This window comes from Triturus cristatus, chromosome 6 (genome assembly GCF_964204655.1).
Source record: "Triturus cristatus chromosome 6, aTriCri1.1, whole genome shotgun sequence".
Taxonomy (NCBI): Eukaryota; Metazoa; Chordata; class Amphibia; order Caudata; family Salamandridae; genus Triturus; species Triturus cristatus.
In genome coordinates, this window is record NC_140589.1 from 105,297,746 (window position 1) to 105,324,722 (window position 26,977).

General features: G+C 43.4%; 1 protein-coding gene across 2 annotated transcripts in view; it reads right to left on the minus strand.

The window, feature by feature from the left end:
• Positions 1-26,977, minus strand: part of LOC146816450 (ATP-binding cassette sub-family C member 10-like) — a 351,699-nt gene that overhangs the window by 303,799 nt on the left and 20,923 nt on the right. The window contains exons 1-3 of one of the 2 annotated variants that reach the window (XM_085610293.1): positions 20,126-20,368; positions 7,331-7,527; positions 3,134-4,514 (exon numbers count right to left, since the gene is read on the minus strand). In XM_085610293.1, coding sequence (XP_085466419.1) covers positions 3,134-4,514; positions 7,331-7,491 — 1,542 coding nt within the window. In that variant the 5' untranslated portion in view covers positions 7,492-7,527; positions 20,126-20,368. Of the gene's footprint in view, positions 1-3,133; positions 4,515-7,330; positions 7,528-20,125; positions 20,369-26,977 lie in introns of those variants that run through there. The other variant, XM_085610292.1, reaches the window with a different exon arrangement.

Genomic DNA, 26,977 nt, shown 5'->3' on the forward strand with positions numbered 1-26,977 from the left:
TATCTCGTTGTTAAACGTAGAACCCAAAGTCCTGGCAAAGCTGCTGGCAACAAGATTGGCTAAAGTCATCACCACCTTGATCCATTCAGATCAGTCGGGCTTTATGCCACATCGAAATACAGCCCTCAACCTGCGACGGCTGCACAGAGTTCTGGGTAGGACTCCAACAATTCAGGAGCCGATGGCGTTGGTATCATTGGACGCCACTATGGCATTCGATATGGTCGAGTGGCCCTATCTCTTCGCAGTGTTGGACAAACTGGGTTTCGGCCCGGAATTCACGGGCTGGATATGCCTTCTGTATTCTACTCTGATGGCCCGAGTGGTAGTGAACAACCGCAGGTCCCCCGATTTCCATCTGAGCAGGGGAACCAGACAGGGTTGTCCCCTGTCCCCACCCCTTTTTACCCTGGCCTTGGAACCATTGGCAGCGTGGGTCCGACAGGACCGTTCTATACGTGGACTGCGATGGTCAATGGAATGGGAAGACAAAATCTCATTTATGCAGATGACATTCTGCTTTATCTCACTAACCCGAGGGGGTCCCTGACCTGTTTTTTGGACGTGTTGGCGATTTTCGGGAGGCACTCAGGCTCCGCGATAAATTGGTCCAAATCGGTGCTCTATGTCCTTAGGGGTGACCCGTTGGTCGTTCCAGACGCTTGCCCGATACAGATTGCACAGGAAGGCTTTAGATACCTTGACATTTACATAACACTGGACCCAAAACTCCGCTACACTAACAATCTGAGCCCTCTCCTGTCGAGATTCAGGAATGACGTGGTGCGCTGGAAAGCTCTCCCGCTCTCTATGCTGGGCAGAGTGGTACTTTTTAAAATGATGGCTCTGCCCCGGTTCTTATACGCGCTCCAGAGCACGATGGACCCGGTCCCTGCGTCTTACTTTAGGGAAATAGAGGCCCTCCAGAGGCAGCTGCTTTGGGATGGTAAACCCCGCATAGCGTTTTCTAAACTCACACTCCCCTGGTATGATGGGGGAATAGGATTGCCCGACTTAAGGAAATATTACTGGGCTTCTCAGTTGGCGGCTGTTAATCACGGTATATACGGGCGGCCAAATGACCCTGGATTCACTATGGACCGATGGCAGCTACCGGGAGGAGACTATACCAGAGCGCTATATGCCGGGCCCCGCAGATTTCCACTTACAGGGCCTACGGCGCATGCTGTCCAGGTGTGGCATGCGGTGAACAGACACCTTAAATGGGAAGGGAAGTTCACACTGGCCACCCCGCTCTGGAGCTCGGAGAAGTTGGGAAGTCTCTGGAAGTCCAAGGAGTTTGATAAGTGGGACCTTATAGGGGTCACACACATAAGAGACATATGGAAGAAGGGTACAATACACACATTTGATTCCCTTAAGTTGCAGTATAAATTGAACGATAGTGAGCTCCTCCGTTACCTTCAGGTCCGACATGCGTTGCTCACGCACATCCCCAGGGGCACAACGCGCCCAGGCGCTTCTCCCCTAGAGGACAGGGTGTTAGACGGCCATCTTCCCGAGAAAACCATCTCTCTGATTTATAAGAACTTGATAAATAACATGGAGGATCCGTTAATTAACATATGACGCCACTGGAATGACGACGGTCTAGAACTAGACGATGAGGACTGGCAGGTGGCGGTCTCTTCCCTGCGAGTGGTGGCAATCCAGATGAGGCTGAGACTGGTGCAACTTAAGATACTTCACAGGGCCCTGTCTGGTCCGGATGGGTCGTTCAGAGAGTGGAGAGTGCAGAAGGGGATGTGGGGAACTAGGGACATTCACTCATACTACGACACTGCCAAAACATACAGGCGTATTGGGGAGAGATACACCACACGCTGAGGGCGGTCCTGGGGATAGACTTGCAGCCAGAGGCCCGCAGATGCATCCTGAATGTCTGGGAGCCCACAGACCTGAACCTAAAACACTATGGGCAACGTTGGCATTCATGATAGCGAAGCGCAATATTGCCCAGTTGTGGGGGGCTAGCCAGCCACCCCGGATTGAAAAATGGGCAGAAGACCTGGACTGGTGTATGTTTAGGGAGAAGTCGGTCTACTCTGCCAGGGGGTGCCCAGGGAAGTGGGGCGGGGTCTGGGAGGCTTGGAATCACTACAGTTGAGATATCTGTGCCCCACCGGCCCGTCAAGAGGACGCGGAAGTGCGCGAGTCCCCTTGATCCACCAACTGCTACAACTGTGTAATAATTTCAAATGTATGGAATGTCATTGAGAAACATTGGGAATCTATGAGTATGTCACTTGGTTGGTTGAACTGTTTAATAAAAAGAAATAAAAAAAAAAAACACAATAAAATGAGGAAAATCAGAAAACAAATCGGACGCTTTTCACTTAGAGTGTCAGACATAAAGGCTGGCTGAGCCCTTTCCTCCTGTGGTTTATGAGCAGTTGCACTAACGCAACATGCTAATTCTCGCTCCTTCTCCATGACCTTCTCTCTCTTTTACTCTCCCTCTCTCATAGTGCTCTCCAGACTAGTGCAGAGATGTGCAGTATAAGCTCTGAAGATGTCTCTAGGTTTATTCTGCTGCATGATGCACAGTAGGACAGGCATGGACTACAAACCCGGGAAGAGGTGTACTTTGATAGTAGTGTGGTGCTCTCAATACTCTAGTAGGAATAATATAGCACCTTACCTTTACCTAGATGTTACATACTTGTCTCACAACATTTGAGACTTATGGTTTTTCTTAACATACTTCTCCATGGCTTATGGATGCTTCTATTCAAGTTTCTGGGTATAATGTTCACGCGTTTGGTTAAACTACAGTCCCTTGATGAAGAAACAATCCCACAATCTACTGGGGCACTGGAAGCCACAGAACTCAAGGCCATTTAACATCTTGGTTGTGAAGATATTGGCTGACATCTTGAATGGTACGGCCGGTTCTGCTTTCTGACCTATACCCAGGACAAGAGCAGCATCCAAAGAACTTGACACTCATCCATAGACTACGGAGTATTTTTCAAAATGTGGTTTCTAATTGTAGGATCAAGAATGAGAAAAGTAGTGTTCTATCAGCAGGGATGTCACATTTAGTGAGCTTGTTTAATACAGTACTGCAGTGCATGCCCAGGAGTAATGCAATGTATAGAAATCATTTTACCTTAAGACGTGTGTCCTTGTGCTCCAGGAAGCTGAAGTTGTTGTTCATTACACGGGTGGCAATCCACTTGTTTACTGGCACGAGAAGCAGTGTGAGTCCTAGACCTGCCAGGGATGCTAATCCAACTTGTTGGTACAGCAGATAGAAGGTGACAGCAAACTCGGTTGGCAAGATCCAGATTTCATGAAAGGCAAAGCAGAAGTGGGTCAGCTGCTCCGAGTCAGTGCTAATGAAGTTGACGACTTCACCCGTTGAGAAGCGAGACAGGCTACTGCTGCTGGCCTTCACAGCTTTACGGTAGATGGTGGACACAGCTGCAGCTCTGACCATCAGCTCTACCTTGTGCACTTCATATTCAAATTGATTGTGCAACAGGGCACCAAGAAAAGAACAGGCAAAAAGCCCGAAGGCACAGAGTAGTCCATGGCTCAAAGGTTCCTGCCGTGTCTCCATAAAATTCACCAAGCGATTGAGCAAAAGAGGGCCTGCAAAGGTCAAGGCACTGACCACTACCCTGACAATCCCTAGTGAGAAGTACCTCAGACCATAGGCTGAGTTGAGTACAGACAAGAAGCGTACCTCCTTCTGGATATCTGAAGTACCAAGAGGAAGAAAACTGCCATCTGCGTCATTTATGGGACTAAGAAGTCTGCTGCTGCCATCTTGGTTGGCCAAACCAGATGCCCACTTCAGGGTGGCATTCTTTAGTTGCCAGCAGGCATTGAAGCGTTTGCGGATTGTTTGCGTTTTGAGATTGTATGGTAAATGATAGACATCATCAGGCTGCTTCAGATCTTTTTGGTATCCACGTTTCAACAAAGGATTCATCCAATGGAAGAAGAAACGTGAAAGCCAACTCTCATTATTTTCACCAATATTCTGCCACTCGCACATTATGGCCCATGAATCAGTCCGAAGAGGGCTGTAAACCAAGGGGTCACTTATGGTGCTAAAGGCTTGGTGAGTGGAAATGGGACACATGAACGCAAGTAGGTAGGTGGAAACACAGGCCAGCTGGAGGCCAGTGACAATAAGTTTCAAAATGGGTCCAGTTAGCATTGGATATGATGCCAGTCCATTATGGCTATACCACACAAACTTAATGACCAAGGATGGCACAGGAAGGAGCACCAAGACAACCAAGACCAAGGGGCCTCTAGAGATGCAATTTGCTGACCTGTGGAGCCTGAATAGAGCTATGCCGTGAGTGATCCAGGCCAGTGCTGAGATTCCACCAGTCAACACTTCCAAGGCAATTGTTCCCTGCTTTAGAAAAACAGCCTCCAGGATAATACTGATGATGGCAAGAACAGCAAAGAGGAAAGAAAAAGTTATCCGGCACTTCCAAGCACGTCTGGGACAGTGTTCAGATCCAGGAAATCTATAATAAACAAGGCATATTGTTAGGGAATTCAAAAAGTAATATCTACAAAAAGATGTATAGGATGTTGGCTAGTGACCAAGGTAAACTAACACAAATCAAACAAATTAGAAACTGAGGAAGACTACAAGCTTGAATCCAAGAAGTTTGAAAATAACTATTTTATGAGTTATGTCCTATGTTCTACATCATCAAAAAAATATTCTCCAGATTTTCTTGGAACTTGCTAACCCACCTTCTACACCTGTGGCCCTCCCTAAGCAAGTGGTGTCTTACATGCAGAAGACATCACACACACACGCTGCCTATAAGTACAACAGCTGATGCATAGACCAGAAAAGAGACAGGGAAGGGCTGAAAGAGGATTGGACACTGGAATGTAGAGAGAGGGATGAATGGAAGACTTAGAGAGGGTAGGACGGAAAGAGGATCAGCCTATGTATTCTAGTCTTCTGCAGTAGCGAGTCTTTTCCAATGAGGGTTAGAACCAGAACTTGTGAAGTGGTGAAGTCAGATGGCTAAAAAGTCTTTGAGAGGCATGTACCTAGGAACTGTCCACCTTCAAGATCCTCACACATGCCTACAATGCACTCCATGACGCAGGACCAGCATATCTGAACCATCACCTCTCTTTCCACGCAACCGCCAGACAGCTTTGCTCTGCCCAATTTGCCCTGGCTACCGTCCCACAGATCCACAAGACCAGAACCAGAGGAAGATCCTTCTCCTACCTCGCTGCCAAGACCTCAAACCCCTTGCCCCTCCACTTCAAGCAATCACCCTCACTTACCCAATTCAGGAAGGATCTCAAGACTTGGCTCTACGACTGAATCTCCACGCCCAGAAGGATCAGCAGCCTACCCCCACCCAGCGCCTTGAGACCCTTACGGATGAGCAGCCGTGCTTTATAAATTCCTGAATAATTTATGGTTTGAGTTAAGTCCCTATGATGGAGACCAGGTAAAGGGCTCCTAAACCAGTTCCAAGGAATTGAACAGGGAATTATGACTATGAGGTGTTGCACCAGCTGGTTTACTCTAAGGTTTAATATCAACACCTGAAGAACCACCTGATGGTTCTCGGAGATTTTGGGGGCCTAATAAAACCATACAGAGACCAATTTTAGCACAAAGTGTCATAAGATAAATTCACATGTCAAAGGTACTTACTCTTGTGTGGTTCATGCTTGATTACAACTGGATGTCTTTATGTAAACAAGCAATACAGAGACTAAAGTTAACAACAACATTAAAGACAGTGTTGTGGGGTTAGTAACAACATAAATAGGGCCCATCATATCACCAATGACTTTTTTCTCTGCGTCCATATATGTAATATTCTATGACACTGGTTCCTAGGAGAAGCACCAACAGGGGATGGTATCTCCTAAGGTACTTCATGTAGGACTGTAGTCTTTGAAGAAGAGCTCACAGGTGTCGGGGGGGGGGGGAGGAGTAGGGTATTTATGTAGCAGATATTTAAGTGTCGGAAAACCTATGTAATTGAGTGGCCCATTCGGCAATACTCAATTTGACACTGGAGATTGGGTATTGGCTAAGGGGCCTCATGAATACCTGTGACATGTCTATGACTTCATTAAAATTAAAGATGTTGGAATCTGATCTCTTTCTTTAAAAGAACATATAAAAGTATTCGAAGCACACAAAGCACATGTTCGTGCTGCTAGGAAAAATCCAAGAGCAATCAAACGCATAAGAAAATTATACTAAGGAACTAGCACAGTATCTCATAATAGTGATGTAAACGATTTCCCAAATTTTAACACGTTGCAATTTAATTAGTATGTCATTACTAGCTATTTCTTCATAATTTTCTACAAAGGTAGGTCTGAAGCCTTAGCTTACATCCAGAGGATTTTTTTATTTATTCAATGCCGTGGAAATTAGAAGTACAAAATAATGCATTTTGGTGAAAACCCCTTCTTCAAGGGGACAAACTTCATAATCCAAAGAATAATAAAAACCTTTAGACAAAGATAAACAAAAGTAAACTAAGGGTTCCATACTAGCATTTAAGAAAATGATATGCAAACTACTTACATTTACATACTAACTGAAGTATTCTTGTGCTCCTGCAACAGCTTTTTTTGCACTGAAGCTTTTTATCATGCAACTAGGTGTGATGTTGTAATTTCTGGAATTTCATTTAACAAGCATAATGTGAAACATCAGAAATTGCACAAGATTCTGCTGGTGTAACAAAAATGTTGCCGGGCCTATTCAGGGGCTTGTTGTTATATACACTCCTCTGACTGCCATTTACACTTTTGTTTGCCCAGTTTTCCCTTTTTTTCACAGGCAATTCCCTGTGACAGCCTGTTCCACCTCCTCTGCTTGATAACCCTGCAGCCACATCCACGTGCTTGTTACTTTCTCTCTGCCACTGTTCTCCATCTCACACTCTCCTCACAGCCAAGTCGTTCAGGTCTGCCCACTCAGCTAGCTGGTAAGACTAGCTTGACTTCCCACTCTCTTTTTCTCTACCACGAAGCATTTCGCTAATTAGTCTTGCCATGTCCAACTCCCATGCGGTTTGGCACAGTGGCAAGAGGAGCAGACTCAACAAGGCCTGGCAGTCAAAGATGGTACTGCTGCTTCGACACTGAAGTATAGCGAGTGGTAGAGGCATTCAGAGTCCCCCTCAGTATGGTCTCTCTGCAAGGAGGCCAACTTCTACTATCACAAATGGTCATACATATAGCTGGTAGGAAAGTAACAGAATGTGGTATCTATCACAGTGTTCACCTATGATAACAGCAATACCAAACTTGGCCATTTTAGAGGTTGTATACCTACCTGGGAATGCCCACATAGCAGGCACTAGTTACAGCCAGCAGAAGGTGTGGGAGAGCACTCAGCACCAGCTGATTGAAGCAGTACCCGATGCTCCCATGTTTCCAGACTGGAAGCGGGTCTGAGGGGCTGGTCCCACAGAGTTCAGGCAGCAGCCGATCCATCTTCTGTTGTCAAAAAAGTAAAGCTAAGAGCAACGTCTGAAACAAAACGCACACAAAATGAAATCAACATATTGGCATAGCAATCAAGTTTATCATTTTAATTGGGGATTGACCGCTCACAGCAACAAAGGCTTCGTTCAAGTTCAGCTAGAGCTGCAAGGCCATGTACACGTGGTGCTGCAGTGAAATCTGGCTTAAAGTGATAGCAAAAGACACAGACATGATGACTTAATAATTCTAATTCCACAATTGCCTTTAGTGGATAGATAGGTTGTCCTCTCCAAGACGGTGTCTACTGGGACCCTACATTTGACCATCGGTAGCAAAGGCTTGCCGTGTCCTCCTAGTCAAGGCTGAACATAAGACCCACCTCGCCATCTTCCAATGAGAATATAGACATGGACTTGATGAAAGATGTGGAGCAGAAGAACAGAGGACATGGTGCATCTGGGGCATCAGCGGCCCATCCGTATGGGCGGAGGGGCCATGCCCCATACCTTTTTCCCCCCCGACATGAAGAATGTCTGTTAGGGGAAAAACGGTAACCTGACAGACACTGTTCTTGTTTAGGTCAGGCAGCTAGCAGCTAGACGTGCTAAATGCACAGGCTCCTGGCTAACTGAGCTGAGCTTTGCCAGGCTGAGGATTTCACAGCCCTGTGGGCATGACCTCCTCGGCGAGGTAAAAAGTGTTTCGAGGCACTCCCCCTCATGATGTAGTGGAGCGTCCCTGATAGCCTCAGACCTGGGCACTTCAGTTTTAAGCCCTAAAGTGCCAAAGGCTGAGTGTTAATCAGTGACACCTCGTCACAGAATGCGGTGGGGTCAGCAGTCTCACTGATCCCCTAAGGTCAGTCAATGAGGGACGGCAGCAGTCCCAACACTAATGGGACCTCCGAAGCTTCCCTCCCAAGTTGCAGTAAAGGTAGGTTTTATTTTTTTATGTTTGGTTAGTGCGTGCATGTATGTATTAATGTATATATGTATGTATGTATGTTTGTTTGTATGTATATATGTGTATTTGTGAGTGTTGTGAGTGTGAGCGCATGCGAGTGTGGGTGTGAGTGAGTATGTGAGTGTGTGTGTGTGGCCCCCTGCCACCCCTCCCTGCTAGAATTACCGGCAGCCACTGCTCTGGGAGGCACCATGACTGAGAGAAATAATCCCCAAAACTAAAGGAAATGTGAAGACCAAGCACCATAATTCTATCAAACTGATAGCATTATCTCCATCCGAAAGAGAGAAGTACCATAGCAACTAAAGTGTAAACATACTCGTTATCACAACCAACAGTTCAGTGGTCTCCTCCTGAGGATGCAGTCCCTTCCCGGCTGGTCTTGGAGAGAGGCTTACGGTCTCAGTGGTACTGTAAAGTGAGACGGGCAGCGATGCTGGGCAGCCAGAAACTGTATCCATTGCCAGATGGATATGTCACAGGTCATTTACCTATGGGCACTCACTGCAGGGGACTAAACACAAGGTATGGGCAATTGTCACACCCTGCACTCAGCAGATACTACTGGCAAGGCCGCATACCATGATCAGCAGAGAATGCAGACAGAGGTACATGGCAGAGGGCATGGTAGTGCACTTAGTTCAGAATTCTCCACCGAAATCACAGTGAAAACCTAGAACTGTTTCTCCACTCTGCAAATTTCGCAACGATATAAATAAATGTGTCAAAAACTAGAGGTAAACCTCGGCACTCGATTAAGTTTGATTTTAAGTTTTACAAACCAATTTTTTATATATTCAACAAGTACAAATTTTACATTTCTTTACGTTCAGTGTACTAAACAAGTCTTCCAAATACATTGAGATGTCAAAACAAGCAATATTTGTTCAAACAGTGATGAGCTGGTAATTTATTTTCACTTCAGCGATGGACCGGCAGCCGACACGTGTTTTGTTTCCATGAAACTTTTCCAAGGCTGCAATAAATGCCAAAAATAAAACCCAATATTTACAAACATTCTCCATATACAATAAGACAGTAAAGGGAAACAGGATCAAAGTAACCGTATGGACTGAGTATAAGATAGTCCATAGTTTTGAAAGAACAAGAAATAAGTCATAATGTGCTGTGCTAATGCCACCTTGGTTTAGATAGCAAGAGTAAGACCGCAGAGAGAACCCATAGTAAGAGAAGAGTACACCAATAGTGTCAAATAAGTGCACTAATATAACAAAAAGTGCAAACCAGGTGACTAGTGCTAAAAGTAGTTTTTTTGCCATACAATGAGCAAATCCAAATAAAATACCTTAACAAAATAGTCAGCGAGCACTTTTAGATATTCGTTGTTCTTTTTACTATTTGAGTCTTCTAGCAACCATATATGCTCCCTAGAAGAAAAGGTTTCTAATCCACAGGAAAACCACAAGGAAAATGAATAAAAAGGAGGACATGTTTTAAAAAGGTAGGAGTTAAATTCTATATATAATTAGTATATTATAAATAATTATAATGGTATCATTTGTACCTTAGAAAGAAGATTCAGTAGCTCCATATCAAATATATATTTCCATGTTCACAAGATGCACGTTAAAAAGCCTAATAGAGGGCATAAGCGAAAGGATTTAATTTTCTGCATAGGCCTCATATCTTTAATATATTGATTTTCAGTTTAAATATAGAGTCTATTCTGTAAAGATAATGAAGAGTTTCCTATAAGTAAGGTACAGTCTACTATATAGATAATAGCTGAAATTACTGAAAAGCTAGACAAATCTTACTTCAATAATGGTAATGAAAAAACCATGCATTGTGAACACACAAACGTGATTAAAAGCGTTTTCAGTTATTTGCCTCTGTAGTTCAAAAGTTGGACCGTATACTACATGCACTAGGGACCAGTCCAAATATGTAGTTCTCCTGTCGATATACACATGAATACAGCATTACAAACATATTTTATGGTAAATAGCGTCTTTTTATTGGACTAAGCTACTTAATGTGGAAATAGACTTAAAGCTCTGTACGTGAACTCAAGGCACCCTTTAAATATTATAACGAATAGGAGTTCCAACAGACTTACGATTAAATTTTGATCGCAGCGTTCGGGCTATTTAGTATGCCCCTAAATTTTTTGTTGTAAAAACAGAAAAGAGAGAAAAACGTTTGTTTAACTTCAAAGTTTGTATTTAAAGGCAAGTAATTCATATACTGTATAGATTTGGGGTGTAAAAAGCGAGAGAAACAATTATACATCTCAACCATTAACAAGTCTAAGGAAACAGCAATCTAAAGTGAAGAGGCAAACGTCTAAAACGCCAATTCACATCACATGTAGTGAGATATTGCTTAGTCCAGTTCAATGAAATGCGCACCGAATCATAGCATGTAAAACCTAGGTGAGGCAGACTTCAATATGTTATTTCGCATTAAAACACTAACCTGTAATTGACGAAAAGTTACGTAATAACGAGCCGTCCCAAACAGAAATATAGTTGTGGGTTACTCCAGGAGGTACTAGGTTTATATAGAGAAGCTTTGCTACCTAAGCGTCAGCAATGCCATGAACGCCCCACCACTTTGGCTTTTCCTCCAGCGAAATGGAAAGCGGACTGCCCAGCTTAGGCCCGGCTTAGGCACTGGTTATTCAAAAAGGCCACATTGATATTTAATGCACATATGGGGTGATGTGCTCCCAATCTAACCACTACTACCCTTTGTAAATATTGTTAAGTTTATGTGGTGTGAATGCACTCAGTTCTTTGCATTACTACTTCAAAAATAGAATTCAATGCTAAAATATGGCGTCTTATGATGCTGAAAGACATATACTCCAACAGGAACTTATCTCTGGGACAACTGACAGTACAGTCCGTTCCAAACCTACAAATACACATGAAGGTCTCAAACAGAAATGTATTAAGTTAGAATGCCTAAGGAAACAGGAATTATCCCGATGGTGGGATGCGACTATTCTAAAAAGATACTTAGACATTAAACAAGTACCACGGTGCTTACGAGTCATTATATTCCCTTCTTTTGAAGATTTGGACCCTGATCTGATTAAAGAATGGGAAGAATTGATTGTTAGCTCATCCTATGGGATGATAGATATACTAATCCGCCACGCTAAGTGGAAATGTAACAATCTACTTGTGGAAATAGACAAATTGGAAAATGAGATTAAGTTACTTAACTTGCTAGAAGCTACTGACAAAAACTATAAGATTCTTAAGGATGTGTTGGCCAATCATCAGCTCTATATAAAGGACAAAAAAAACAGAAAACTAAAAAGGGATGAAAATTATTACAAATCCGGCCGGGTTTTTACATTTGCAAAGAAATATGACGAGGCTAAAATCTCCTCAATGACAAAAGAAGGATCTATTGTCTCATTAGCAACCTCAGTTTCTAATACTGACTCAGACCTATCGAGCTTACATAGTGTAATCACACTGAGGGTGATTAGGTACTTCTGCTGCCCAAAGTCAGCCAAAACATAATTCCTCTTCTTTTTTAGAGGAAATGGCTCGATTCCAAAAGGGGACGAGAAACAACTACAACAAACCAACTACAAAAAGACAAGGCGGGGGAGACGCCGTAGGCATTCAAAGAGAGGGGGAAACAAACACAAGATTGTCATCACGAGGTGCGAAGAGCTGAGTGCCCACACTGATTCTATATCAGGGGATATTTTAACATGCAACCCCATGACATTGGATGTGGTCAATATTGTGAATCTCTCCTCTGTACAATTATCACCACAAGATATAAGTGTTTTGACTAAGGGCCTTAACTTTTGCCCAACAACCCAGCCTGATTTTGTAAATCTGCATATTGATCTATTCAAATTTGTGCGCCAAATGAAATTTAAAAAGTTTTTTGATGAGAATACTTTGCAAGTGCCTGCTTGTTCCATACCTAGACTTCCTTGTAACAAAACTATAAGAGATGTTCATGATGTGCATGTACTGTTGTCAATAGAGGATACATCACACACCCTTATGGATACCTTTGCTGAGTTTGATATTTCTACAAATGTGGATACAGACAGTGGTCTAAGACCAAAATCTAGAATCATACCAACACTGCCCGCAGATAATCTGATTGACTCCTTTTACAAAGCAGTTAGTCAAGAACTATATTGTATGGAGGATAAATTAACCAAGACATCGACTAAACAGGTGTACAATATGACTAAAACAGAATTCTCAGCTTTAAAATGCCTATCCGCTAATTCAGAAACTGTGATCAAAGAAGCAGATAAGGGGGGAAACATAGTCATCATGTGTAATGATGACTATGTACAAGAAATAGACAGGCAGTTGAGAGAAGGTGCTGCGTACTTAAGACTTACCAGTAATCCTTTGAAGGATATCTCCTTACTCATTGAATCCAGATTGCCATTTTGGAAAGAACAAGGTATGATTTTGGATGTAGAATTCAAATACTTATTTGTTCCAACACCGTGCGCACCTTGTATCTACATACTCCCTAAAATTCACAGGCCAGAACCCTTTCCTCCAGGAAGGACAATCATTTCTGGCATTGGGTCCCCTACAGAACGTCTGTCTGAGTATGTAGATATCTATCTACAACCTATAGTTCAAAACATGCCATAAAATCTAAAAGATACTGGAGATTTACTCAATAAATTGGAGGACATGGAGTGGACACATGAACTATCTTTCGCCACTCTGGATGTCTGTTCATTATATACCAGTATCCCTCAAGATTTAGGATTACAGGCACTTAAAGACACATTATATCAGAGAGACGCGACTTTATTTGACCATACAGAGATGCAGCTTGACTTTACGCAGATAGTCTTAGAGAATAATGTTTTTATCCATCAAGGCACATGGTACAGACAGTCTATGGGCGTTGCCATGGGAGCAAAATTTTCTCCGTCATACGCCAACCTGTACATGGGTAGATCTGAGGCAAAACATCTATGGCTCTTGGGACCCCCAGAACTAACAGGACTCAGAGTTTACTGGACACGGTATATAGATGATATTTTTATCATTTGGGCAGGTAGCGCAGGTCAATTTGAGATCTTAACTGAATACCTGAATAATAACACCTATAACCTAAAATTTACATCTAGGTACAGTAAAACTGAAATAGAATTTTTGGATGTCACAATATATGCGAAGGACAATAAAATCATGTCCCGCCTGTTTAGAAAACCCACAGCGTGTAAAGCTCTTCTACATGCATCTAGTGCCCACCCTTCGACACAGGTCAACTCAATTCCTTTCGGCGAAATTACCAGACTTAGGAGAAACTGTAGTGAGGGTGCGGGCTCCATTACTATACATGGAGACAATTACATTTTAGCTCTTTTGAGCTCTGATTAGGTCACATGACTGCGACTCTCTATAAACACGAATGACAATGAACGTTTGGTTTAACTACTCTGAACGGATTGGCGTGTCGGACGCTTATGCTTGATACCGGGTAAGTGAACAGAGGCGCTGCTCGGTTGAACATTAAACAGGGCCTGGTTTGCTGTTAGTACCATATAGTGGAGGAAGTCAGAACTAATTTAGCTCATTTCATTTGTTAAGGGAATTACTTGTTGCAGCAATGATGTTCAGAATTGTTTCAAGAAAGGATACGGGTTTCAATACCTTAAAGAATACAAGACCTGGCTATGAAATGGTGAATAGAAGTAGGGCGGAGTACATATGCGTCATTATCTAGAAATATTATTCCAGTATGTATTATTTATTTCGATTTTCAGCAGGGGAGCTTACCATGCGCTGACTAGGGCGACCGGTCATTACACACAAACGTTATGTGAATCGACTCAAATCTTCGGTAATTATGTATTTCATATTCATTTGAGTTTTATTTTTACTTATTTCTTTTTTACACCATGGTTTGGACACAAAGATGACCACCATGTGTCCACTGGTTTAACTTTGTGTTTATACAGTTGATGTCAACATGAGGGTTGGTCTATTTGTTTTTGTCTTTTTTGGGTATGTGACATTCTTACACTTTAAGCTTCGATGATTGGGGTCAACGTTCATGGGACACTCGTGCACGGCGTGACAGTGGGAGTCATGGTATGGGTTTGGTGTACCCGTTGTCGTTTTCTAGACTAGACACATATCTTTTTTTTTTGCCCCTAGACATTAGCTGCAAAATATTGAATGCCCAATGGACTTGATCATGTATTGGAATTGGGAAAGTAAGTGCAACCCAAATCCAGTACTACCTAACTTGGGAACAGTGGGACTACATATTACAATTTTTGAATATTGTTTTTATCATTAATGCGTATACGTTGGAGGGCTAAACAGCTCAGAATTTGACAATTGAGCATTTTGACCTTTATGAATTTTCTTGGAAGAACATTGTGCATCAATTTTGGTAAAGGACCGTAAAACTTCAGGATCAGTGGGTTGTATATAGATATCAGTATACCTCTCACAACTGGGTGTCTGCGATTGCATTTGATGTCACATATAGGTGAAAAACAAGATACGGAAAGCACGGTTGGTGAAGACTTATGATTCTACTGAACCACTGGCTTTGTAGATAAGCTTTGGTCACTATGACTATTTCTTTTCTATCTCCCTTTTTTCTCATATCCTCCCTACCGTCTTTATAATATGACTTTTATTAAAATACTAGAACATCGAGGATAACCTCCATGTTTATTTAAAACATTGAACTACAGTGATTTGTACTTTAGTTGTGGCTATAATCTGTGACAAGCACCAACAATATGTACTATATCTGTATTTTCAGCCTTAAAAAAGACTAAAGAGACGAAACACGTGTTGGCTGATGTTTTGCTGGAAGTGTTGCTCCTCAGAATAAATCAACTTTGGAAACTGGGAACAGAAACTGGACACTACTATTTTTTGTGAATACATTTCTGCATGTTCCTTTACAAGGACACCTGATCTATATTAAATATGTAATTGCGTTTACCAATATCTAATACTGTTGTGGATTAAACAACTGCTCAAGAGGGTGCTTGGTGCAGTTTCATTAAATGTTTATATGATTTACATTAGCATTTCTAATGTGTAGGGGCTACCTTTGTTAGTAGGGTACCGGAAGTGCGAGTGCACCTCTGTATGTGTACAAATTTTACTAGAATTGTTGATACTTCTCACTGACAACTTGACCTGGGTATACATATCGGTATGAGGTGTAGTAATTTTTCCATTCGGGCCACTATGACCACACTTTTCTTTGTTAAGAACTCAACATTGGTTGAATCGCAACAATCTAAATATGAACGCCCTCAAAACTGAATTCCTCCTAATCTCTCCACCCAACCACACTCCTTACATCAATGAATGGCTCTCACATCTAACAGCCTTCAACTGCACACCTCTCATCATAACCTCATACAAAATCTCTATGAATAATATTGGACAATCACCTTTCTATGCAGAATAACATTAGCGCCGCCATGAGAGGCACCTCTACACGCACGAAGGAAATTAAAACCTTTCATTCCAACTGCTGATCTCAAAGATAGTGGTTCGAGCGCTAGGGATCTCCAAACTAGATTACAGCAGCGCCAACTTCACAAGACTACCAAAACAAAACTGGCACCTCTGAAGGCAACCTTTAACACAGCTGCTCGACTCATCACAGGCTCAAACAAAAGTGATCACATCCCCCCAGACCTCAGAACACTGAACTGGCTACCCAAAGAGGCAAGGATCAATCTACAAGTTGCCTGTTTGACTCATAAAGCTCTTCATCACACACTCCAACTTGCCCGGCCAAGAAGCTCATCCTATCGGAAAAAATTGAACTTCACGAAGCACAGGCTCTCTTCTACTGAAGGCACACAAGTTTAAAAAAAAAAAAAAAAAAACTTACAAGCGTGCCTTCTCTGAAACCGCCCCCAGAATGTTGAACTCGTGCCCTCCTGAGACCAGGTCCAACCCTTCAACTGCCCTCTTCAAACGAAAAGTAAAGTTACTAATGAACAGATTCCGTCCTCAATGAAGACGTACCCTTCCCAGACTCTAACTGCCATGGCCTACCCTTCCACAAGACCCTCTGGTCCTACTACATTATTCAAATTACGACTCTGAATAAAGACTCTCTGAACGCCAACCCACGTTGTTATATTGACTTTGATGTTCTTCCACAATTGTATACTCCTATCCAGTGCTTTAAATGGACCGATACTCACAGGTACTGAGTACCGGCACTTTTTATTTTCAGCCTCCTAAGTACCAGCTCTTTTTCACTGCCAAGGAGAGTACTGGCACTCATGACTGGTAGACTCAGTGGAACTACTGCCGCTAAGGATGAGGCTGTCAAAGTGGAGTTTGTCTCAACGCCACTGTGACAGCCAAAGGGCCAGTGTCGCCCAGCGCCGAGCCATTTCTGAATTATCCAGCAGCGGCTCCTTTGCATTATTTTAGGATGTCGCATGCTGGAAATCTCAGTATCGTGCTGTGATTGTCAGAACCGAGTCCGATTAGGCCCTGCACTATAGATCACAGGCGTGAAGTTGTGCACGCGCTGGAAGTGCAGACAGCCAGCTCAGAGTCGGAAAGAAGAAAGCAGCGGGAGCCGTGTATTAAAAACTCAATTTGTAATCCTTTGCTCCTTTGCTTTGGAACAAACTTCCATTGGAGCTGCTATCTATGACGGACCATTTACACTCCCGAAGAAAGCTGAAGACTTGGCTTTTTTCTCAATAAAGTTCGGTACTTGGGTACTTCGGTCACGGTCTGTCTCTCTGTCTTGGCTGCTAGCGCCTTGAGACCTTTTGGTGATTTGTGCGCTCTATAAAAACGTTTGACATTTGACTGTGAGTGAGTATCTGCTTTTGTGTGAGAGAGGGGAAGTGACCGGGAGAGAATCGGGACATTCTCTGGAGGTATTTTTAAGAAAATGTGAGGAATGCTTTGTGTGTGCATGGCTGCTTGCTCTATGTGTGTGCGTGCTCACATGCGTAAGAGTATACGAGTGCTGTGCCTAGCTGATGCAAATATTTTTTTTAAACACAGAAATTATAGCATAACATTATTTGGCCTTCATTTCTTTTTTTTTTATAAGTTTACCAGTTTATGTCAATACATTTATCACGCGTTTGTTATGTGTTGCAACTGCTCATTTTTTTATTGCGATTCCAAAGTCTTTTACTGGGCGCCATCGCGGACTGACCTTTAAGATAAAAGTGCTAATGGCGCAATTGTGGGCAGGCGTGGCTGCATTGAAGGCTAAGAGGCTCCTTCTCTTCTGGGCCGGGTCCTTTTCCCTGCAGGTCTTCACACCCCTCTTTATTAGCATATCTTAAGTTAAACCATTCTCCATGCCACTGTGTAAAGAAGGGCTGGGCCCTGAAAGGCATTCTTTCACACTTTATTCACAGTGCATAGCTACATCTTCTTGGAACACTTTGCTCCACCCTTGCAGGCTGCTTTCAAATTCAACAGCCAGAGATGCACTGACAGTCCATTTTAATAAACTAACTAACCAGTTATGTTCTAGGTTCATACATTAACTGATATAATCAGTGCATCTGGCTAACAAACACTTTTCTGTTTGGGGATACATATGCCTCTACATCTGGTGCAAAATTAACTTATTTTATCACATTTATGCTTAGAAAGTCACCGGATAGGAAATGTGCACAAACAGTAAATGAAATGACTCTATATTTGGAATTAACCGTGAAAGAACAAATAGACCAGAGCTGTACCACATAATCAAACCGCCGCGTCTCAGCATTGAATGAGATTTACAGACAACTCCCGGTACATAATGGTGTTTAAAACACACACCCCAATACACCATGTTGGTCCAGTCCCTCTACATATGCAGCTAGGCCAATATCACGCTGCGCTGTGGAAGCATCATACAGTGCGCATCTGATATTTCAAAGCACATTCTCATTATGAAAGAGCGCTCATCCAATATACACCAATGGCCCATCTTCACATACCATCTGGCCAAGCCGAATGTCGCGAAGACCCAGGATCACATATGCTCGCCTACAACACTATGCAGTGATGACCATCAACACTATGCAGTGATGACCATCCAACACTATGCAGTGATGACCATACAACACTATGCAGTGATGACCATCAACACTATGCAGTGATGACCATACAACCCTATGCAGTGATGACCATACAACACTATGCAGTGATGACCATACAACACTATGCAGTGATGACCATACAACACTATGCAGAGATGACCATCAACACTATGCAGTGATGACCATACAACCCTATGCAGTGATGACCATACAACACTATGCAGAGATGACCATCAACACTATGCAGTGATGACCATCCAACACTATGCAGTGATGACCATACAACACTATGCAGTGATGACCATCAACACTATGCAGTGATGACCATACAACCCTATGCAGTGATGACCATACAACACTATGCAGAGATGACCATCAACACTATGCAGTGATGGCCATACAACACTATGCAGTGATGACCAATGTGCACCGTTCTTACCTATCAAATGAATTCTGATGATCAGTAGTGCTGGTGACATTTGAAAGTGGTGAGGCGTAAAAGTTAGGGATGACTTATAAGTAGCATGCGAGCACTAAATGTTCTTTTACTTATGCCATGTCATTATTTCGAAAAAAGTGTACCCCCATCAAACCCATGTGTACAGAATCACATTTACAATATGGAACACGTGACCACTGCCCTGTGCGCTCTGCAGAGAGGCACAGGATTTGATGGGCATCTGGATTTCTGTACACTTTTTTTTACTCACCTATAGGCACTGTGAGAAACTTGCAGTGCCCTCGCTCGGCCTCAGCTCCAGAGCTCTCACGTGGTGCGACTCAGTTACTAAACTAACAAGAAAGCGCGTGTCATCTGCTCACATCTAGAAAACGTGATCTGGCAGTTTCCAAGCACTTTTTACTGGGTTGTTTTACATCAGCACTGTTTCTTACGATCACATTTTGCCAGCTGAATTCTTTTGATGTTAGTTTTAGCAATTCAATTATTTGTTTAATCTTTCCTGTGCAAGGATTATAACATTAAATATTTTCCAAATAACACTAAAAATGAATTGCCAGAGAACTCAGTCCCTTTTCGTATGCAAAGAAATTCGTGCGCACCCTGCCTGAGTTCTTCAAGCTCTATTTTCTCTTACGAAATCTTGAAAAAATAAAGTGGAAACTGTTGTCAGAGGCTTTCTGTCACTGGAGTCTAACCCACTCCTACATTTAATGACATGGTTCAGTAATGAGGCGATCTTTCTTAATACCTGAGATTTTGGGATTTCTTACCCGAGCAGCTACTTTTAAATGTATAGATCCGGCACAAAACTTTCTCGCGCCCAAAACCATTTCTCTCCTCATCTAGTGGCCCTTGGGTGTACCCACCTGAAAGGTACGTGCCAACCATTGAATTGGGTCCTATCCCGTTGCGCGTGAACCCCGGCTTCATCCGCCCCCACCCCCACAATGAGTCTACATTACTGGCTCATAATTGACATTCCACTCGCCATAGAAAGAAAAATGAACTGAGCCTTTTTTGTGCTCCCGACATTTTACTAATAATCCCAGTGCAGGCATCGCGCGCTGTTTCTCATTCGCACTGCGCACTGTTCGTTTTAATTTACTTACCACTCACTCAAGATGGCACATGGACTGCCCGGGATGGTGAGGCGCTGACAGGCGTTATGTACTTACCCTTGTATATTGAGGCGGCTGGGAAGGGTATTCGCCTCGCTGGAGCTGGCCGGCAGCTTGTTTCCCATGCACCAAGGCCATGCCTTTCGGAAAGGGTTCTCAGTAAGCCTGTATGGCCTTGCCCCTTTAGGAGACTCCTCCTCCACGGTCATCCCACTTGAAGCATTCATGTACCTGCGTTGTTGATTGTAGCGTCTCTAGCGTGGTAACTTTGTGCTAACCTTGTACCATGTTCGTGGCGACAACTGAAAATGGATGGATTCGTTCCAGAAAGAAAAGCTGCCGCTAGAGGTCACTGTCTCCCTGCCTCCTATTTGAGAAAAGTCAGTCATTCTAAGTCTATGATTGGGCGGAAGAAGGCCCGCGGGAGATGTTTGCACCAGCAGCGAGGCCACGATGTCCCTACACAGAGATGTGCACGAATATAAACAGTGCTGGCGAACTAACCAGCTCAGATGCTGTGCCTTGCTGTGCAGCTATTTAGGACGGCTTAGAAATGTTATGAAAGGCCCTCCTTAGTCTCCGCCAGTAACAGCTGCCTGTTGTCTTGTCCTTGGGGTAGAAAAAGAAACAAGTTCAAAGTGTCACCAGTGATATAAACTTACAAGCAGCTCAAGCTGCTGGCTGCTGAGAATGGAATCTGTATTCATGTCTTCCTCTACGCAGTCTCAAGCCCTGTCATTGGTAACCAACAAAGGGGCGCACTTGAGTGCAGCGCATAGAGACATTTTGTTCCGCTTACGGTGAACTGTTCCTGGTTTTTGGCAATATGGGCTGCGCACTAAATAAAAGAATGCCTGTGTTTGGGAAGAGGGGGGGCAGTTTGCTTTTTTTGCCAATTCAAAAATGTTTGGGTTTTTCACCGTGCAGTAATCTAACAACTCTTCATACCCGCCAGCTTGAAGAACAATCTCACCATGAGGAGGGGGGGAATGGGGGGGGGGGGGGCATTGAAGTAGGCGGGGTCTCATGCCCAGAAGTATCTACCAGGCACATTTGAACCCCACCTCTCCCCCAAGCGCCCTCCTCCCAAGAAAAAAGAGGCTGACGCCAGTGCCGAAGTCCTGGGGTGTTTTCACGCCCCTTAATGGACGTCTGCAAAAACAAGCATTTGCAATGCAAATAAGTCTCGCATTTATGAGTTAGAGCTATTGACATTGTAAATGGCAATGTTTTTTTACCTACACATTTTTTTTTGGGAGTGAATGCATGTAGGGTGCAAAATCCCTTGGAAAGGTCCAGCACTTCATAATAAATATATTGAAAAAGACGCAAAGTGTGGATTGTGGCAACAATTGCTTGGCACGTACCTCATGGGTGAAGTGTCGCCACACATGCACACTGTGGTGCTTTAATAATGCGAAACTCATTAATAAAAGTAGTGCTTACAGACTAACCAATGCGATCGGGATCGGAGCATGTGAATCCGAATCACGGTTTCTCTTTCATTTTCTAGACTATTTGACTCACTCTCCTGCGTCTTGGTTATGCCCCAAACACTGGGAGGCCATGAAGTTTGCCAAGGGGACGGGGGGCAGGGGGGCTTTGGAGGTACATGAAAATGTATTCATTGCCTAGTTGTCAAAGGTCGCCCGGTGCTATTAGTTAAAAGTGTGCAGATTTCATTAAGATATTAAGAGTGCTTTACTCGCATCTATGAGAAAATCGACATTAACTAAACAAAATGCCAGAATGCGTTTCAGTTTTACAGTGTTTTAGACAGTACTGGTTGCTTAGTTTTATTGCATTAATTTTTGTATTTACTCTTTTACACAGCATTCAAAGTAGGTTACCTAACCCAAAAGCCCCGAGTTGTTAAATGACCCATAGAAGGGAGCGTTTTACAGTTGAGCAAATGTGTCCAAATGTAATTTTGGTAGTGCCATGGAAGGTTTGGCCAATGAGGTACTCGATGAGCAGGTATTTAACTACACGTTCAAAACGTACGGTATTGTGGCTGTTGTTTGTTTGTACACAACCACCTCTTTGAATGTGTTTATTAACACAGAGCTTCTTCTACCAGACAGTGCTCACAGAGGGGCGACTAAAGCACAGAACAAAATGTATTCATTTATCCTGAGTGTGAAGGCACCCGGAAGGCTTAGGTGCCCGCCCGCAGAGGCTAGGGATCCCAGCGCTTCTACAGACTCTGCCGTGCTCCTCTGCACCAGCAGGGCACAGCTCAGAATCTGCCACTTGTGCTAAGAATAGGTGAGGGGGATGAGGTTGGGGCATGAGGGAGTTGCCAGCAGATTTCCAGGTTATTGAAAGTGATGATTCTGACGTGAGGCAATGGAGAGTGACTTTGTCTGTTTGTCTGCACCAGTCTATTTCTCTACCTCCTACCTGTGCTCACTGTCATGTATCCATTCATCTCTCTTTGTTAGAGGTGCGCGAGCCAATATATTAATTAACAGGTAGAGCCAGCCGGAGATGAGCCAAGCGTATACGAGCCAGTGAGCCGTGAAAATGATCGGCATGTTAATCATACAGTAAACATGATGTAAATGTGCGATAATGTCTCTTCAGAATTTAAAAAAGTGCATTTCTTTAGCGCGTCACCTCAGTACACAAGATTATAGCACTGAATTGAGAGGAAGTTATTAAAAGTGCTCGTTTTAATCATGAGTTAAAACACTGCCGCTCCACCCGCCCGACAACAATGCCATTTGTGAACTAAGAGGCGTCAGTAGCCATGCATACCCCGAATGTTGCCTAGAGTCTTATTATATTTAGAGTAACATTAAAATCTAGTTAATTAAACACGAGAAGTTTTTGTACAGCACGCATCTTGAACTCGCATATTTCAAGGTGGCAATAATAAAGATGAAAACGGAAGTGCCGGCAGGCAAGAAAACACGAAAGGGAGTGGGGGTTGTGGGGGAGGGTGAGAAGTCACAGACTGAGGGAGGGGGCGGTGGGGTGGGGAGACAGGGAAGAAAATAGTGTTAGGAGTAAAGGGGCCAATAGTCGTGGAAGGATACAAATGATAAATGAGGAGGGACTAACAAGCCTCAAACAAATCTGTAGGCCGTATTTAAGACAAAAGCTAATGGGTAGAGAGTGGGCGGAGCTTCCACGAAGCTTCCACACTACAGTATATACTGCATGTCTCACAAAGCGATGGCAGCGCATTCGCGCTGCAATGCTAGGCAAGACCTAAAAGAAAATAGTGTCAGGAGTAAAGGGGCCAATAGCTGTGGAATGATACAAATGATGAATGAGGAGGGATTAACAAGCCTCAAATCAATCGGAAAGCAGCATGTAAGACAAAAGCCAATGGGCAGAGAGTGGGCAAAGCTTCCACAAAGCTTCCACACTACAGTACATACTGCATGCCTCGCAAAGCGATGGCAGCACATTCGCGCTGCAACGCTAGGCGAGACTTAAAAACAATTGATGGACAGAATGCAGAACAATGTCATACATGAATATACGATGTTACATCGCGGTCTTCACACCGCGATACCTTTATAATGCAGGTATTACAACGCAAGTTGTTACAACGACTTGCGCTGGAAGGCGCAGGGCTTAGGAATAGTATGATTTACTATTCCAACTCCAGCCTATGTTACAGAAGGGAAGGTATTGGAATAGTAAATCATACTATTCCTTAACTTAGAGCGCCATCCAGCGCAAGTCATTGTAATGACTTGCGTTGTAATGCCTGCGTTGTAAAGGTATTGCGGTGTGAAGACCGCGATGTAACCGATGTTTCCCGTCATACATTCCACCCAGCAGGCCCGGTTCTAGAGGGTGGGCCGGGAGGGCCAGGCCCACCCAAACATGAGCCTGGCCCACCCAAACATGAGCCTTGGCCCTCGCAGTGAGGACACAAAGGCCAATAGAAAATGGGCACTTAATTTAAAACGTTCCTCCGGACGTTGTTTTTCTTCATATTCTGGGAGATGCTTTATTGGGCCTGGGCTCAGGTGGGCTGTGTCGTGCAAGTACAATAGGGGCATGGCGAAGGGAACAAATTCTTTATTTGACACCGAGTAGCTACCGTCCTGTGCTGCGTGGATATTTCCATTTCTGCTCAGCATTTGAGAAAAGAAGTTTGTTTATTCTGATTCACCTTTCCTGACTCCTGCAGCTGCTTATCAGATCAGGCAGTGAAACAAGGAGTAGGTAAGACAATGTGCTACTATTTGTTTTAAAAAAATCTGCACAGGGCCAGCAAGGCACATACTTTGTGTATGCTTCATTTACATTGTTTTTATCATTATCATGGCCATGGATGCAAGACAACAATAAAACTTGTCCAGAGAACTGGTGATTAATGATCCTGCTGGAGAGCAACCCTTTGCCTGTTGGTAGTTTTGAAATGCAGATAAGCTGTATTTTATTTGGATAGCTCAGTGGGTTACTGCCTTTGTCACAGAGATTCTTGGGTTACTTGCAGTTCAGAAGATACAATCCTAAAATAGATCAGTGACCTATGAACTGTCATCAAAGAGCTGCATACAAATATGAATGGTATAGTTAGAACTTCACTTTTTTGTGTTACTATATAGTTAGAAAATCCCCAGTCTTTCATTATTTTAATGTTACTATAAAGAGTTTGGGCAGATATACATTTTTATCAGTAAAACTAAACCCCAACCACTGGGGTATGCTTTGAATCCTGAGTTTGTGCTTCCCCAGCCCAAACCCTCTTAAAATATACTGCCCACCAGTATGGTCAGTCAAGAAGGCTTTATTTCGATATAAATATATCTTAAAAAGCAGAAAAACAGTAAAATACATTAAGATAGTAAAAAGGAACCAGAGCATGGAGAGGTAAACAAACATTTCATACTGCTACAGGTGCCAATAAATTAACTAAAAGCTATAAGTATTTGGTTAAAAAAAAGATTAAACAAGATACAGAAGCCTAGATGATCTGATACGCCAGGCCCATCCTAAGAACTTGGCTAAACCACAAGCAAAGAGGGGCTGTGGATCATTTTTTAAGATTCGTAGAGCCTCTAAATAGTGTCTAGTTCCCAAAACTCTGCATAGTGGCTTAAGCCATCTACTCCGGGGGGCTGCATAGGCCGGACATTCAAACAGGAAATGGGCAACGGACTCAGAACTTTTTACACAAAAAGGACAAGAGGAAATTGTCTGGGATGGAACCTTCCACTTGGAAGTCAATTCACCGACAGGAAGTAAGCCTATTCTAAATTGAAAGTAAAGTGCTCTATCCTTACGGTTTGAGATTATATCCAAGTAAGGTTCGCAGAAGTGGACATCCTTAATCAGAAGAAAATCCATGGCGGACCTACACAGATTGGCATTACTACTTCTGTTGTCAGCTACCCAGCTCCAATGGATCTTTTTCAACTCAGACTTGGGGGGTGCAGTTCTATTGTACCAGTCCTCACCACGTCCGAGGCTAAAAAGAAGACACTTGACTTCCCTCAACCAAGGAATCTTGGCCCAGCCTGGTGACCCCAACACGCCGGTTAGGCCATCCGCATAACTGGATAGTTCTGATTTTCTCCAGATTCTTGCCCATAAAAGAAGAGGGCGGAGCCTAGCCTGGTCACTAATTGACCGGGTTCCCGTGTCTAGTAGCAAAGGAAGGGTTGGGGTACTGTACGGGAGCCCCATTAAATCTTTAAGGAATTTGCTTTCAGAGCGGGATAAATAGACCATCTTATGAACCCCCCACAGTTCAGCCCCATATAGAGCAGCGCTAACACCCCTTGCCCTGTAGATGTCTAAAACGGGAGCGATGGGTTTCAGGGATGAAGCACGATGTTCCTTAAGGAGGGCACCCACCACCCTCTTGTGAATCAACAACATCTTTTGGTGGTGGCATTTCCAGGTCATGGAGTCACAGAGACGGATACCGCGGTAGTCGAACTCTGAGACTCTCTCAAGGGCGACGGAATCCATAGTCGGAGGTTTGGCCAACTTTTTCGGGGAATTAAGGACCAGGTACTTTGTCTTCGCTGTGTTGATGACCAACCCTCTTTTATCGCAAAAAAACTTAAAGTTGGCTAATAAACTCTGCAAGCCAGGTTATCATCTGCAAATAGAAGGGTAGTATGGATGACATGTAATTCCTACACCTTGTAATACTCATTGGCTCATGTGACATTCCCTATAGACTGAATTACATACTTGTATGATTTATTGTCTCTGTATAATGTGTGTGTGATGTAAAGTACTGTGACACCCTACACTGATATGAGTTGCGCTATACAACAAGTGAAATGCATATGAGAGGGGGCTACAGAGACATGAAGGGTACTGTTGGAGGGTGGTAGTAATGGTATTTGCGGAAAAAGAAGTCATTGGTGAGGCGTCAAAAAAAACTTTCGCACTAGCGCTAAAACCGGCCCTGTCATTGCCTTTCTGTCTTTAGTTAATTAGCAGTCAGGTCATTAGGGCAACTGTGGAACATATTTTAAAGCGTGTGCTAATTATATTTACTGCTATATTCAATGTTTTAAGTTTGAAGGTGATTTTACTAATGTTTTTTACGGGAATAATGAAAGTAGAGCTGGATGGTGGCTGATATTGGGCTGTGGCTCAAGGTCAGCAGTGAGATAAGGTGCACAGGAGAGGGATGGTAGAAACGTGGATAATCAGACCTGGCCTTTTGGAATTTGAGGGTTTGTACTTAGGTCCAGACATCGCTCTTACTTTAAAATAACTCTCCACATGCTCTGTATACACACAGAATTGATCCGTTGTATCATGGTGACTTTTTGGAAATAAATATAATGTAATTTAGGGCTTGTAGGCTACCACAAGAAGCTACAAATTGGGTCCGCAGTGACCCACCCAAATGCACCCTTGGCCCACCCAACTAAAAATTCCTGGAGCCGGGCCTGCCCCCCAGGGCAGAGATCCATT